The sequence below is a fragment of the Coregonus lavaretus genome, assembly GCF_964263955.1.
Source record: "Coregonus lavaretus genome assembly, contig: HAP1_SCAFFOLD_1037, whole genome shotgun sequence".
Taxonomy (NCBI): domain Eukaryota; kingdom Metazoa; phylum Chordata; class Actinopteri; order Salmoniformes; family Salmonidae; genus Coregonus; species Coregonus lavaretus.
In genome coordinates, this window is record NW_028162998.1 from 9,654 (window position 1) to 26,359 (window position 16,706).

The window sequence follows — 16,706 nt, forward strand, 5'->3', positions numbered from 1 at the left end:
TGTAGCCTAGCAGCAGAGTATTGGGGACTGGAGCTGTAGCCTAGCAGCAGAGTATTGGGGACTGGAGCTGTAGCCTAGCAGCAGAGTATTTGGGACTGGAGCTGTAACCTAGCAGCAGAGTATTTGGGACTGTATCACAAGGAAGAGAGTGAGAATATCCTTTAGGCCCAAGATAATATACAGGAAGTATTTCCCTAGGTGCTACAAGACAAAAAAAAACGGGCCTGACTGACTGATATCTGATAGAAGACATATTGGTGAGATTAACATCTAGGGTACAATCCCTGACAAATCAGAGAGACCCGTAGGGCTATAGATGGTTGGGCCCATGGGAAAACAAGCTAAGTTAATTAGCTGACGTGACTGCTAGCTTGCTAGCTGGTGTCAACGGGAGGTCATGTGAAGTGAAATACTCCCACCAAAAAACACTTTGTCACTCCCACTGTTGTGTTGCTTTTATGAGAAAGCGCTGTCATGATGGACGATGTTTTGAACATGGTCTCTGAATGCCCGTGGGATAGAGTACACATAGGCACCTGTACAAGCTAGCTTGTATTGGGTTTCATAGTGTGGGTGTCAGTCAACTAAACAAACAGAGACCAAGCATGTAACTCAGTTAGTAAACCTATTTGTTTTGAGGAAGGGGCAAACAGGATTTGCATGTGTGTGTGTGTGTGTGCTTTTTTACGTTTGTGTGTTTGTGTGTGTGTGTGTGTGTGTGTGTGTTTGTGTGTGTTTACGTATGTGTGTGTTTACGTGTCTGTGTTAGAGTAGACCTCCATCGTCCATCGCTCACACATACTGAAAGCTGGGAATTAAAGTCAGTAATCATTATAATCATGTAATTGAGCATGGACAAAACAACACAACAACTAAGAGGAAACCTTTACAGCCTCTCATCATGAGGGTGTCCATTTTAGAACAAATACCCTTTCAGACTGAGGGGGATGCAAACAACAGTCCACACCTACACACACACACACACACACACACCTACATACACACACACACACACACACACACACACAGACAGACACACACAGACACACACACACACACACACACACACACACAGACAGACACACACAGACACACACACAGACACACACACATACACACACTGAGGGGTTGAACAGGGTCCCTGTTAACAACACATGACAGCCAAAAGAGAAAGAACAGAGTTGATTTACACACCTGTTTGAAATGGGGTTTGGGGTCAAAAGGGTGTAGGGAGTATGACACTAAAACAAAAGAGTACTTTTGAGGGCTTGTGGGGGGTCAAAGATAGGAATTTAGGGATGTAAAAAGGCCTGTAGAGTGAAAGCTCTTTATACGTCTCAATTGTAACAGAGGTGAATCTGAAGGGTAGTCCATGTTTTAGATCAGAAGACTTTAATGCAAATCAAATCAATCCAATTTTATTAGTCACATGCTTCATAAACAACAGGTGTAGACTAACAGTGAAATGCTTACTTACAGGCCCTTCCCAACAATGCAGAGAGAAAGAAAATAGACAAATAAAATAAAAGTAATAACACTGTAGATACACAATGAGTAACAATAACCTGGCTATATACACAGGTACCAGTACCGAGTTGATGTGCAGGGGTACGAGGTAATTGAGGTAGATATGTACATATAACTAGGAATAAAGTGACAGATTGTAAACAGTAGCAGCAGCATATGTGACAAGTCATGTGATGAGTTCTCTCTCTCCCTCACTGTCTCTCTCTCGCTTTCTCTCTCTGTCTCTCTCTCCCTCTCAGTGAGTTAAAATCTTGGTAGCTAGCTAACGGACAGATGTTAGCTAATTACCCATGAACACCCACTGCTGTATGTGTCCTCGGAGGAGAATGATGTGAATCGCTGACATTTACCAAAATGTCACTGAGGTTTTGCAGGGAAGTAATAATAAAGTTTGTTTTATATTGTTTCAATGTATCTCTCTTTCTCTCTCTTTCTTTCTCTCTCGCTCTCTCCCCCCTCTCTCTCTCTTTCTCCCCCCCCCCCCCCCTCTCTCTCTCTATGTATATCTCTCTGTGTATCTATCTCTCTCTCAGTTGAAGGTTTCATTTCATCAATGCTTCTAATATGTCCCTTCCATGGAGACACTGAAGTGTGAGGATGACAAAAAAATTACGCAAAAACGGGTCAGGAAACAAGAGGCTTCTGGTAAATTCACCAGCGGTGGCCAAAATGATGGGATCCTGGCCTCCCGAGTGGCGCAGCTGTCTAAGGCACTGCATCGCAGTGTTGCGGCGTCACTACAGCCTGGGGTTCGATCCCAGGCTGTGTCACAACCGGCCGTGACCGGGAGTCCCATATGGCGGTGCACAATTGGCCCAGCGTCGTCCGGGTTAGGGGAATGTTTGGCCGGGGGGGGCTTTACTTGGCTCATTGCGCTCTAGCGACTCCTTGTGGCGGGCCGGGCGCCTGCAGGCTGACTTTGATCGTCAGTTGAACGGTGTTTCCTCCGACACATTGGTGCAGCTGGCTTCCGGGTTAAGCGAGCGGGTGTTAAGGAGCGTGGCTTGGTGGGTCATGTTTCGGAGGACGCATGACTCATCCTTCGCCTCTCCCGAGCCCGTTGGGGAGTTGCAGAGATGAGACAAGATCGTAATCACGAAATTGGGGAGAAAAAGCAGGTAAAAATTACACACACACAAAAAATGATGATGGGTTCCTGAGACTAAATGCCAACCACCTACTCAGACATTAACAGCGATTGTTTTCCCAACATAATTACTGAAGGTGTATCATGTCCCCAGTTTCCATTACAGCCTACTGTTTTTAATCAAAACAAGTTAATTGATATGGCGTTGACTCATTTAATGTATTTTGACAAAAATTCCGGTCTGGAAATTTCTTTTTTTTTTTTTACTAATATCCCCAATTGAGATAGCATTTAAACACTTTTAGGGCCAATCTGAAATGGCCCCCTATTTTCTAGTGCAATAGTATAATCCCTATAGTGCACTACTAGGATGCCATTTCAACAGTCTGAGTCTGTCCTTAGGGCTTGCTATAAGGGATGAGCTGGTTGTTATGGTCGCCAGTTAAGCCTTGAAGAATGAGCTGTAGTTATTGGAATAGTTGACCTGGGTTATCCACTGGTGCCCTGGTGTTGGGGGGATCCACCCTGCATGGTTTGTTAGTCATCTTCCATGGCTTAAGGCAAGGGTGTGTGTGGGAGTGTGTGTGTGTGTGTGTGTGTGTGTGTGTGTGTGTGTGTGTGTGTGTGTGCGTGTGTGCGTGCGTGTGTGTGTGTGTGTGTGAGTGTGTAAGCTAGGATCCCTTGTTTTGACACAGGAATTACCCTTTAATTAAAGAACATAGAGCTTGTTTTAATTTAAATGATAACTTGAAAGGGAACGGTTGACCCGTGTCATAAGAGGAGGGCTGAATGGTTGTAAACGGCATGATTCCACCCCTTAATAATATAATAATAATACGCCATTTAGCAGACGCTTTTATCCAAAGCGACTTACAGTCATGCGTGCATACATTTTTTTTTTGTGTGTATGTACCCCTTGGTGGTGGGTCAGTTGTGTGTGCGTGTGTGTGTGTATGTGTGTGTGTGTGTGTGTGTGTGTGTGTGTGTGTGTGTGTGTGTGTGTGTGTGTGTGTTTTGTATACGGCATGGGTCCACACCTGAGTGAGTCAGTGGTGTGTCTTTGGCTTCTTCGGGCACCACTCAATCAGCCCCAAGCTATGGCCTTCTCATAAGCCTTTCTCCAACACTGGGAGAGTCTGTCTGTCTGTCAGTCTACTCTACCGATTGAAAGTCTGACTCCTATGATTTGGGATATTCCATTGTTCCATCTTGGATACCTGATTGGTCAAACATTGGACTTTATATTACAATGAACAAACTGAACCTATTTACCTCGAAACACAAGGAAGTTATACTCATAGAATTAGGAATTAGAACTCCTATATAGGCTACTCATATATAGGCCTACTAATATTATGGAGCGTTTTTTTATAGATCCATTCATTTTGCAAATGCAACACCTTCAAACAAGGCCACTGAGGCAGACCAGACCAGGGCAGGGCAGCTAGCTCTGTCCCTCAAATGGCTTCCGTCCTTTCCTTCCTCTTTTCCCTCTACGCAGCAGGCGGTGATAGAGAGGGGACGGACACTGTAGTGGTTCCCTTGTGCGTTGGACTTCAACGTTTTCTCTGTGAACCTTACTTCAAACACCCATGGCCCACTGCTGCTGCTTTGAAGTGGTGTGTGTGTGTGTGTGTGTGTGTGTGTGTGTGTGTGTGTGTGTGTGTGTGTGTGTGTGTGTGTGTGTGTGTGTTTAAAGTAGATTTCAGAGAGGAGAGAGCTCTGTCTCAACATGTAGGCTACGTACCGGTAAAAAGAACTATCTTGTGCTGTAAAAAGCTAAAAGGCTACTGGGAAATGGGGAAAGAATCAAGGGTAATCAGTTCAATCCATTCCAGGCAGTCACACACAAAAATTGAGTAATTTTCCCTCTTTTTCAAAGGAATTCTCCTTCCGGGTTGAAGTTCAAGAAGACTGGAGTTTTTTCTAGCCTATTCATTTACATTTTAGTCATTTAGCAGACACTCTTATCCAGAGCGACTTACAGTTAGTGAGTGCATTCATTTTTCAGACTTATTCAGGCAGGCAATACATGTTATACACACCTGGACCTGGTCCAGAAAGACAACAATAGTCTGAATGTAGACAATATGAATGGGTGTGTGTGACCTATCCTCTCAATTGCTGATAATATTAAAGTAATCCTTCATTCACATGACCTTAGTGATGTGAACAAAACAAAACAGCCTACATGAGTCACAAAGAAGATGAACACCAAAATATAATCGTATTACATACAGTGCTTATAGCCACCTTATACACCAACTCGAATAGTTTTCATTCTGTTGCTATCATAAAGAAATATTTCAGTAATATTGTCTGTAGTCCACAAAATATGGGGGCCAAAGAAGAGACGTAGAGACAACCGTTGGCAGGAACCTACCTTGAAAGGCCGGCGTTAGGACCATGCGGCATGCATCAGACAGAGGCAGGCTTTCCGTGTACCCAATGCGCAACAATCCTCCAAGCACCGTTTCGTGCAATATAACCTGCGTTCATAAAAGCCCTATCACCACCAACAAGCAAAGCAGGCTCTACTGCTAGCTGCCTTTCTGTTTATTTTCCTCCAGGAAAAGTAGCCAGCAAAGCAGCCTAAGTGAACGAAAATGGCCAGAAGTGATAGGCAGAAAAGAGAGTTGAAGAGCGAATATGTGTTTTTGGACTCCGAAACGTCTATGGATCAGCAAGATTTTGATATGTCTAGTTGCTCTATTAATGACGTCTTCAACTCCAGAGACGGCGCTTCTTCTCCATTGAGTCAGATTGATACTTTTCTGAAAAACGTTCAAGTTTTGCTGGAAGCAGCAAGTTTTATCGAGAACGCCGAGAGGAAGGATGGAAGTAAGTTTATTTGTGTAACGGTTTTCTCCCAGTAATATTCAGGGAAACAAGAGTTTCATTGTCAACAGACGCGAGACAACAAAGGGCTGAGTTCATTCAACTGATCTACTTATTATTCTCATGCATGCATTATTATGCACGCGCACTGATATTGCACTAATAGCCTAATATTATGAATGTAATACATTATCTATTACTTTCCCTGTAGTCTAGATTTCTGATATGATTAAGATATATAATTTTGTGTATGTTTTTCTACCCCTCAAAAGCATAATTTGCTTTGCACCTGCTCACTGGAACAATTTAATTATTTAACCTAAATTCCTATTTCACCATATATTCCTATTTGACCATATAGGCCAGGCCACTGACGAAGCCTAGATTTATTAAACCCCATAATGGTTTTAGGTGTGGGTGCACAGAACATTTTGTTGGCCACCACTTTGAGAGTAGATATATTTTACCACAGCATCGCAGCGCCCTCCAACTCATTTTGGGGTGACGTCATAGTGCCCCCGCAGCCTCCTCGGTAGTCTAAACAGCTCGATTGTTTGGGGGGAGAGATAGGCCTATTGTTAGATGTTTGTACATATTTCAGATAGGATGCTTTTTCTCACTATTATGACGCTAGCCTAGAGCACCTGGTTTCAGTTGTATTGCTTTATATTTCTGTTCATTGTGCAATAGTTGCACAATCTGTAAATCTCAAGAAAGGGATTTTGTTGAATAGATGCTTGCATGCTTTATTATATTTTCTATAAAAAATACTTTCTTTAGTACACCATTTACGTATCAGGTTATTGCAAAAAGTTTAATATAATAAGTAAGTTTCAAAGTTAGAGTAAATTGATTACTATTCTCTTATTATCTAACAAACAATGATATCTTTCGTGCAACATTTTCATCTCTCCTTTTTTTCTACCCGATTGTTGTTGCTTCCTGATACTTGCGGGTTTTCCACATGGCGCGAAATCCCTTTGTGATTGGTCAAGTGCAAGTTCGCATGAGATGCCTGTCACAAGGTATCACCAATCGAGCGTCTCCTTTGCGGTGATGTAATTTGTTGCTGGGCCCGGCTTCAGTCAGCAGGTACACCCCCACTCTGGTGTTGATTCATGGGGCTTGCAGTCTTTTTTGCTAGAAATGAATGCGAAAGGAGATATGATCATCGGGAATAGCATACAGACCGGTTTTCAACTACAATCCAGTGGACAATATTCATGTTTGATGTCTTTAGTCTGGAGTGATCTGTAGCCCATTCCTGCTTTTAGACTCATTATAGGCCAGTTAATAACGTTTTAACATAATAACATAGGAATATCAGGCTATTAAAATAAGGCTTATTCATATAATGTAGTCTCTTTCCTTTACATTAACAATTAAAAGTAATTATTTAAATAACATGAAACATTGGAGGTGGACAGTAGTACATTGCAAAGTAGCATAGCAGCCATAGCATAGGGGTAATATTTTCAGCTTAGAAATCAATAGAATAAAGACTCAATATCCCATATAGCTTTGCGTCGAGACCAGCCCCCAGCTCGAGCTAGGTCTCCGTCCCTCAGCTGTGGAGCTAGGTAAACAAACTGGGAGGAGTGAACACAGGCAGCAGCAGGGACTTTGCAGGCTTTGGGCTTTCGGTGGAAATGTTATGTAGTTTATATCCATTTTGTAACATTTTTAACTGTTTTTCCTGAATACTTTTAATACTTTGCTACACTCGTTTTTCGATTTTTTAACGGCTGAAAACCTGACTGAATAGGCTGCAGCTAGCTAGCTGTGTTGTATAAGACTAGGAATATTTTTTTCGACAAGGCTTTTAATTCCAGATCCAGCAAACAAATTAGCTAACAAACAAGACATTTCTGAAGTAACGTTTTGTGTTATACTCAACGAGGAACAATTATTCCGATTTTGGATCGTGAAACGCAATAATACCTGTCTTTGAAATAGTATCACAAGTTGTAGAAACGTTTAGCTAACGTTCGCTAGCTCTAGCAGAATGACGGCAGTGCAGTTGATGAACATCCAGAGGTTATTGGAAGCAGCAGAATATCTAGAAAGGAGGGAGAGAGGTATGCAAAAAATAAAATAACGTTAGGCATTTGTGGTTAGATTCGTTTAATTTGATTATGTAGGTTCATTTGTGTATTTTCAGAGTTTTAAAAACATTTGCTTGTCATGTTTGACAACTTTAAAATACACCACAGACAAATGTAGCTAGGCTATGTCAGTGACAGTGTTCTGTGTGTGTTGTTGCTGTTTTCAAGCGTCATCACCGAAAACAAACGATTAATTCCGTTAACGGTAGATGTGTGGTGGGTGGCAAGAGTTGCACAATTTATTCGGATGATCTAGCACCAACATTGTATATTTTTTCCCGTTGTTTACAAAATGTTGCATATGGTGGGGGACGGTCCAACTTGCCTTAACCACAATTTTATTTCAACAGAGTGTGAACACGGATATGCATCGACGTTTCCGTCGTCCATTCAGAACACGAACTACCAGAGGCAAAAGAAATTTCGAAACAAGAAGTTCCACAATAACCATAACAGGTAAGAAAAACGGCACTTTTGTTGATCAATAGCTTCGAGCTTGCATGCCATGCCAATGTGTTATTTGCCTGGGTATTTATGTTGATCTAAACAAATGAATTAACTGTCATTCAGTTGCATTTCTCTATAATAAGCTGAATGATCGATAACAATGCTGCCATAATGTGTTATCACTCGACTGTCAGTGCAACGTTGTAGCCTATTGACTGGTAAAACAAGCCTAGATGTGGTTGCCACAACACCACTTGAGGGTCTTAACCTACTTCTGCCCTCTTTTGCAGCATGTAAGCCCACTTATAGAACATCATGGCATGTTATATGCAGGAGTTAACATGTATTCAGAGAAATTGTCCAAGCATAAAATATACACGTGGATTAAAAACCGTGTAGCCTACAGAGAGTGAATGTTAGGGCACTCTTTGCTTTGGGCATGGGGTAGCACTAACAGCTGGAGCTCGCTATCATCAGCTGATTGTCAAACTGATGGAGGTTAGGGACTGGGAGAAATTTGCAGATGGAAAAACCGACTAACACCATGGGTTTTGAATTATTTTATGTACAAAACAAATAATAATTGGTTATAATATAGTCGTTATTACAGTCTTACAACTGATTCCCATTTACAGTGTCGAAACATTTGTTAATACTATATGTTGTTATACTCTTCCCAAGCTATAATATTTGGTTAGTTTTGTCCCCAACCCTGATGGAAAAAAGCTCCTATTTGCGGCTGGTGTTGTATGCAGGCACGAGCAAGGTGAATACATAGAACCTTTTAAAAGACTGTCGATGTGGCTTTGTGATTTTTTCCCCATTTGTATGTGTAATCTGATTATAACAAAAAATCTATGCAGTTTAATCTAATGTATAAACGTTAGCCTGCACTTCAATAGCTGATGTATTTGAGAATGACGTTCTACAAAGCCTTAGACAAGATTGATACTACTGCCGTAATGCTCTTTCAGAGGAAAATGCATTGAAGGCTAGATTCTGTATAGACTATAATAGCGTAGGTGGTCTTATCGGTTAAGACCATGGACATACTATTGTCCTCTACTTATACAGTCGTCTTACCATAGACAGCCAGCCGTGATTCAATCCGACTGAGAGACTGAGAGCCTTTTTCATCTTAAACTTGAGAGGAATTAAAAACAGGAACAAACATTTTACTCACAGCTATAGTGTAGCCAAGTTATGCATGGCAATGATAGTGATCAGATTGGCTGATCTCACACTCTCTGTCCCTCTTTCACCCTATAGAGCAGGGCCATGTTTATCTCACCGTTGTGTGTGGCAGGGATCCTCCATTCCTCCATTCAAGTCATCTGCATCTGTTGAGCTATTGCTACAGACATTCTGATCGCACTCTGATAGCTGATTTGATGTGTCCTGTAGCCTACCGTAGAGGGTGATTATACACTATTGTCTACTGTATAGGCTAGTGCAGCGTTTCCCAAACAGGGTCCTCGGGACCCAAGGGGTGCATGTTTTGGTTTTTGCCCTAACACTACACAGCTGACTCAAATTATCAAAGCTTGATGAATATTTGAATCCGCTGTGCAGTGCTAGGGCAAAAACAAAAAAACGTGCACCCCTTGGGAAACCCTGGGCTAGTGTGTTTACGAGTGTTAACCCATATAGGAGATCTAGGCCTATCTGGCTTGATCTCTTCTAATCAAATCAAATCAAATTTGATTGGTCACATACACGAGTTTAGCAGATGTTATTGCGGGTGTAGCGAAATGCTTGTGCTTCTAGCTCCGTCAGTGCAGTAATATCTGACAATTTCACAACATATACCCAATACACACAAAACTAGTAAGGAATGGGATTTGAGGATATATACATATATGGACAAGCAATGACAGAGCGGCATGGACTAAGATACATTAGAATATTATAGAATAGAATGCAGTATATACATATGAGATGAGTAGTGCAAGATATGTAAACATTATTAAAGTGACTAGTGTTCCATTTCTTAAAGTGGCCAGTGATTTCAATAGTAAGCAGCAACCTCTAATGTGCTAGTGATGGCTATTTAACAGTCTGATGCCTTAAGATACAAGCTGTTTTTCATTCTCTCGGTCCCAGCTTTGATGCACCTGTACTGACCTCGCCTTCTGGATGATAGCGGGGTGAACAGGCAGTGGCTCTGGTGGTTGATGTCCTTGATGATCTTTTTGGCCTTCCTGTGACATCCGGTGCTGTATGTGTCTTAGAGGGCGGGTAGTTTACATGGAGCAGCTCCAGGTCTCCATATAAAGATGTACTGTGGGGTTGTTGGTTGATCCGTGGTCCTCTGTAGCTCAATTGGTAGAGCACGGCGCTTGTAACGCCACGGTAGTGGGTTCGATCCACGGGACCACCCATACACAAAAAAAAAAAAATTATGCACGCATGACTGTAAGTCGCTTTGGATAAAAGCGTCTGCTAAATGGCATATTATTATTATTTATATTTATCCTTCCTCCACGGGGAGGCTGCTGCAGACCAGGGTTCAAATACTATTCGAAACCATTTATATCGTTTTAGAGTTTACTCTAACCTGCTTGGAGTAGGGATGGGCATTTGAAATTATTTCACTATTCAAATATCATATCATGATTTATTTTCCTCAGATATCCTGATAGTCGAAATTCTAAATAATCTTCACCAATCAGAATGATGCAAAATGCCACAACAGCAGAGAGTGCACAGTTGTTTCTTAAAAATACTATAAGAGAAGTAGTCAATTTCTCCTCAACCATGAAAGACTATAATGCATGTTGTTGATGTTAGTTCTATGTGTGTAGTTAAAGGGATACATCAGGATTTTGGCAGAGGCCCTTTATCTACTTCCCCAGAGTCATATGGTGGATGCCTGGTGCATACCATTGTTATGGCTCTGTGTCTAGAATGAAGGAAGTTGGAGGTAGTTTCTCAAGCCAATGCTATCTAGCGTTAGCAATTGTGCTAGCGCTAATTAGCAACTTCCATCAAACTGCACACAGAGACATAAAAATGGTATCCATGAGTTCATCTGACTCTGGGGAAATAGATAAAGGGCCTCATTGCCAAAATCCCAAAGTATCCCTTTAAGGGCAAGGCTTGCTACTGTGATTGTTCATCTGGGGCTGTGATAAATTGTGCCAACCCTGTAAAACACATTCCAGCTCATCTTTCATCCCCCTGTAGGGAATATCTGACATTAAGTAACATCATCCAATTATTTACACTTTAACCCATATGATTGGTGGGACGGTAGCGTCCTCATAGCCACCATTAGAACAACGCAACAGCAGCAAACACAGAGTTTGTCTGCACCCCTTTAATATCTCTCCATCATTTTTTACAGGGGAGAAATAAACTTGCAGGAGCATGACGTTTTAACATTGTATATGAGAAGGCTTTGTACAGTTTATGAGCTGAGCTGTAAATTGTGTGGTATTTACACTAATAAATGGTGGCAGGCTCTGGCTCCTGGCTGGCTGGTGGTCTATTGGCTCTATAGATAAAAACGGTTTAGATTAATCAAGATAGGCTTGTGGGTGTAGGGTAGGGTGTGGTGGGTGTAGGGTGTGTCTCTGTGTGTGTGTAGCCTAATATACGGAGTCCGGCACGGTTGTTTATTTATAGCACGGAGTTGCAAAATGTTTCGGAGGAGGATGTCGTTTTTCTACATAATTATTTACAGTACAGGAAATTGGTTACATCTTAGGTCCTTGCTAGGCTGTGATGGCAAGCTTAGCAGAGACCGGCTTCTCTGGTCCTTGTTAATGAGAAATGACTGTCACAGTTCAGTTGTTAACCCAGTCTTGCATACACAATAAGCACAAGAGCAGCAGCGGTGGTAATGTATTCTAATGGAGACATATGGTGTTTTTATGTACATTAATAATTAAATGTAAAATAAAATAAAAAGGATTTGGAGTCGCTCTGAAGAGGCACCAACTCCCAGAATCCCTTGTAACCTGGCAGCGTCTCTTTTCCTCCCTCTCTGTCGTTCTTTCTTTCTCCTTACTCTCTTCCTCATCCCTTGTTCCGTGTAGCTAAACAGTGGTCTATCCTATCAGGTCAGCCTCTGCAGGAGGATGCCATTTTTGTGTGTGAAAATTTCGCAACAGTAATAGTTCCCCTCCAATAAAGAGAAGTGCCCATATGACCTGGGAACCAATAATTGGTTCCTCCCTGCGGCGAGTGGGTTGAGGAGTTTGTTTAAAAAGACACACACACACACACTCTCATACACACACACACTGGGCGGGCAGGCAGGCCATTTAGGCCGTAGCAGGAGGGCCTGATTATCTTCAGTGTGTTGCCATACAAAGAGGCTCTTAGGGAACCAGATGAATCACTTTGCATTATTAACACAGCACTGAGTCTGAGGCCTGACACATACACACGCCACACTCTCAGGCAGCCATACACATGGGGCTACATGGGGCTATGCAGTGTTGGAGGAGGAGGTTGAAGTGTGTGACGAAACAGGCCCTTTGTATGGGACTGAAGCCTGGCCGGGCATATCAACCATACTCACAGTGCATAGTGCACACTGACTCTCAGGCACAGTCTTAGTATTGCACCTCGCAGTCCAGCCAATCTGTGTGTGTGTGTGTGTGTGTGTGTGTGTGTGTGTGTAGGAGTTTAGTACAGTACCTCTCCATTGGGATTAATTGATCAATACAATTCATTCTGATCAGACCAAGTCAAAGTAAGTGCAGTGTACCAGCAATATACTGTTCCCCTCAACTGAATCCATGGATGTTTGTTGAAATAGATACGCCTATTGACTTCTGAAATGAAGCTTTTGTAATTATTGATGTGTTGAAATGTCACAGGTCTTTGCAATGTGTTGGTTCCTTGGTTAACAAGTTCCTTTCTTGTTTTTCTGTTTGCAGGTCCACACATAATGAGTTGGAGAAGAACAGGTGAGTTGGTCTTTCATTTTCATACTTATTACACTTAAAACAAAAAGTCAACTTGTCCAAATATATACGGAAAAGTCCAACTAGCCCTTCAAATTGCACTGCAAAATCACTTGCTCTTAGCCTGCCAGTTTGTAGCTTTCCACCAGGCAACTTTCCCCAGCAACAGGTTATTAAAGCAAAAGGAAGATTTGACCTAGTTCCTCTTAATCTAAGGATATTCTCTCTCTCTCTCTCTGCCTCTCTCTCTCTGCCTCTCTCTCTCTGCCCTCTCTCTCTCTGCCACTCTCTCTTTCTTTCTTTCTCTCTCTTGCTTCCTCTCTCTGTTCTCTCTCTTTCTGCTCTCTCTCTCTCTCTCTCTCCCTTTCTCTCTCTGTCCTCTGTCTCTCTACACTCTCTCTCTCTCCACCTCTATCTCTGCCCTCTCTCTCTTTGCCCTCCCTCCCCCTCTATGTTGAGTCTCCACTCTACAATACATTGGGTTCACCACTCTACAGTACATTGGGTTCACCACTCTACAGTACATTGGGTTACGCAATGGAGCCATTGCTAAGGGCTTTGAGTTACACGGTTACGGCCAGGCAGGGCAGGGTAGGGTGCAAGCACAGCAGACTGGGCCCGAAACCAGAGACATTTTCAGTGTCTCAAATGGCACCCTATTCCCTACATAGTGCACTACTTTTGACCAGGACCCATAGTGCACTATATATGGAATAGGGTGCCATTTGGGGACGCAAGCCAATTGTTCAAATAGTTTCTGGAGTGCATGTTATGCAAGTTTCTTATTTTTTTTGCTCGTCAATTGCATAGAAGTTAGGCTTGCTAGTTTACACCGCAACAAGTAGGCCTAGCTATTTGAAGTTTCACTCTCCTGTCCTTTCGCAGGGTAGGTGTTTTCAACTGTCTAAGCATATTTGGAGAAACTTCTGCTATTTTTGGCATTTTCCCAAACTCACTCACCACTGATCTGAAGCAGAGGAATGTGGGGCATTGGAGGTTACTGAGGGTGAGAGCGGCTGCGTCTGAAATGGCACCCTATTCCCTATAAAGTGCACTACTTTTGATCAGGGCCCGTAGGGTACTATATAGGGAATAAGGTGCAATTTGGGCCCTGGTTTAAAGTAGTGCACTGCATAGTGAATAGGGTGCCATTTCAGACACACCCAGGGTTTTATGGCTGCTTTGTACAGACAGAAGACAGTGGATTCTTAGAAGCCCTTATCAGATTTGGAGTTCAACCACCCACATTGGAGTGTTTAGGCTTCATCAATCGCCTGAGAGGAGAGGAAGGTCTGAAAGGGTTCACTTGGAAACCATCAATAATACAAGGCTAGACTGAAGGATTTATAGTCAAAACAAGCCCACTCATTTCCTAATGTAGCCTCTCTTTAGTCTACGCACAATGAAAGGAATGAATCCATTTCATTACATACCACCTCGTTATTTATTTTGTGACTTTTCTAAATGACAGGGACATTGGGAGAGGAGATGTGTTGGTTGACCAATTAACTAGTTAAATATAGACAAGGTTATGATGTGTCATCTCATCTCATGACTGTTCTGTGTTCTAATGACACCATCCTGCCACAGAGACTGGTTCTGGCAGATAGCGCCCTAATGGTTTTGCATCGTCAGTGCTGACGCATCGTGTGGCACTGGTGGCTCTGTGTGGGTTGTGGCCGAGATAAGTGATGAGGGTAGGAGGAGCGAGGAGACGTACAGATGTAGAATCTTAATATGAGCCAGCCGGAAAATAATCCTGCAGCAACCGAAAATGTGAATTATTATGTGGATTATAATTAATGGACGTTTTTGTAGGGGAAATCAAGTCTGAAATGTCAAAGTGGAAATGACAAACTTCAGAAGCCATTTTAAACCTCAAATACACTACAAGTAAAAAAATGTCCTGCGTTGCAGGAAAGTTCTCCTGCAAAAGGTTGATCAAATGAAGATCCTACATCTGTAGGCCTTTACTGATGTAACTAACTGCTGTGCTTGCCTAGCTGGTTGGGAACATCCCGTGCTTAATGCATTATGCTAAAACAGCACTGTAGCAGCCAAGTGCACCTGTTAGTTGCTGTTGACAAGGTTTTCAACCTACCACATGACATTTAGACCTAGGCCACAGTGAGTGGTGTTGTTGCTGGGCAGATTAAACCTAAAACAAATCAATATTAGAGAAATTAGTTTCATTCATGGAGGAATCATAATCCGGCCCTTTAAGAAAAAACATTCAAAAATCTGAATCACAAGCATACAGTTAATCTCATTTGCTGTAAGCAAATACCATACTTTATATGTCACGGGCCTACTAAACCCGTTTGGCATTGAATTGTCCAAGCCAGCCCTGCTGCACTCTGGTTTCTGGAATGGAACACTCACCAGTTCCATTCCATTTTGTCAAGTTTATCAAATGGACTAGTTCCATTCCATTGTTCTTGCTACCGCAGCAGGCCCGTGAGGTGATATCCCTGTAGTGACAAAGCCGTGCTGCAGACAGAGATGACAGGGTAGAAGATGAGAGACCTGAAACCCAGAAACCACATTCCAGATGCTCACATACCATCAGGCCTCCACTGCCACCAGACTAGATAACACGTCGGTTTCACCCTCTTTGATTATTTAGCAGTCTCTTATAAACCAGGTCGCTCATACATGAAGACGTGAAATTATAGCCTACTGCATTAGAGCTAGAGTTTACACTGGTTGGTTTAGCTTGTTTGTTAGTGTATGCTGGGTGCTTCCCAACGTCCATTAACATTACGCAAAACAAATAGTACCTAAGACAAATTATACCATTAGATTGTTTGTGGGGTGCTTCCTTGCTAGAGCAGTATGTGAGTGAGCATTTTGCTAACCAAATAGCCTAGCCCCTAAAACACCACTTAGTATTTTACTAACCAAACCCTACCATTAGCTTGTTTCCTATGCGTGATGCTAGGCTAAGTATTGTATGTACAGTATACATGCTGCTAGTGAGGGATTCAATGAGCGTAGTCCCTATTGAACCAGCTGTGTGTTCAACTGGCCATGTTGTTTTATGCTGTCTCTGTTTATGGGTAATCAAGAGGGCCAGGCTTTTACTCTGGGACATAAATCTAGAGATGCCGTCTCCCTCACCCCTCACTATTCTTTTAATAGTGTGTATCAGGCCTATAATACACAAGACAATAATACAACTCCTAAATTATATTGCTGCTGGTGGTTGGGTGTCTCTAGTCTCTCTGCCGCTGATAGAATTATATTAGTTTTTCCGCTCGACACTCTATGACAAGGGGTTGTGCAAACAGACTCTCTCTTAAACACCTTTCAGCAAGGGATGTCTATGATATATTAAGGGTACAATCTGCAATATTTAGTGCAGTTCGATTCCAATTTCAATTACCCACTACCCATTGGGCTCTATGTGTTCTCTGGAAAATAATGCAACTCCGTGAAAGGTGAGTTCCACTCCGCTGGCGCGTCGTGTCGTGGAACACACCTTCCACGTCGTTCATTATTTTCCATAGAATGCATAGCCCCTCATTGATTATCCCTTACGTATCAGAAGGTGAATGCACCAATTTGTAAGTCGCTCTGGATAAGAGCGTCTGCTAAATGACGTAAATGTAAATGTATTGCATTCAATTGAACATAACTTCAGAAGAACCTCATGTCTTCTCTCATCTGATCATTCTGAATGACTTTAGAGGAGCAGAATAAGACCATGAAACACAATACCAAAGTCGTGACTTCACTCTGAAAGCTGTTTTGGTTTTGGCCCAGGCTTTAGGACCCTGAGGTGCT

At 42.3% G+C, this 16,706-nt stretch overlaps 1 protein-coding gene across 2 annotated transcripts in view; it reads left to right on the forward strand.

Moving 5' to 3' along the window:
- The first annotated feature begins 5,137 nt into the window (after positions 1-5,137).
- LOC311118593 (max-interacting protein 1-like) overlaps positions 5,138-16,706 on the forward strand; it is a 35,466-nt gene continuing 23,897 nt past the window's right edge. Inside the window, exons 1-3 of one of the 2 annotated variants that reach the window (XM_084193382.1) lie at positions 5,138-5,455; positions 7,908-8,013; positions 12,894-12,923. In XM_084193382.1, the coding sequence (XP_084049508.1) occupies positions 5,221-5,455; positions 7,908-8,013; positions 12,894-12,923 (371 nt within the window). In that variant the 5' untranslated portion in view covers positions 5,138-5,220. Of the gene's footprint in view, positions 5,456-7,072; positions 7,531-7,907; positions 8,014-12,893; positions 12,924-16,706 lie in introns of those variants that run through there. The other variant, XM_084193383.1, reaches the window with a different exon arrangement.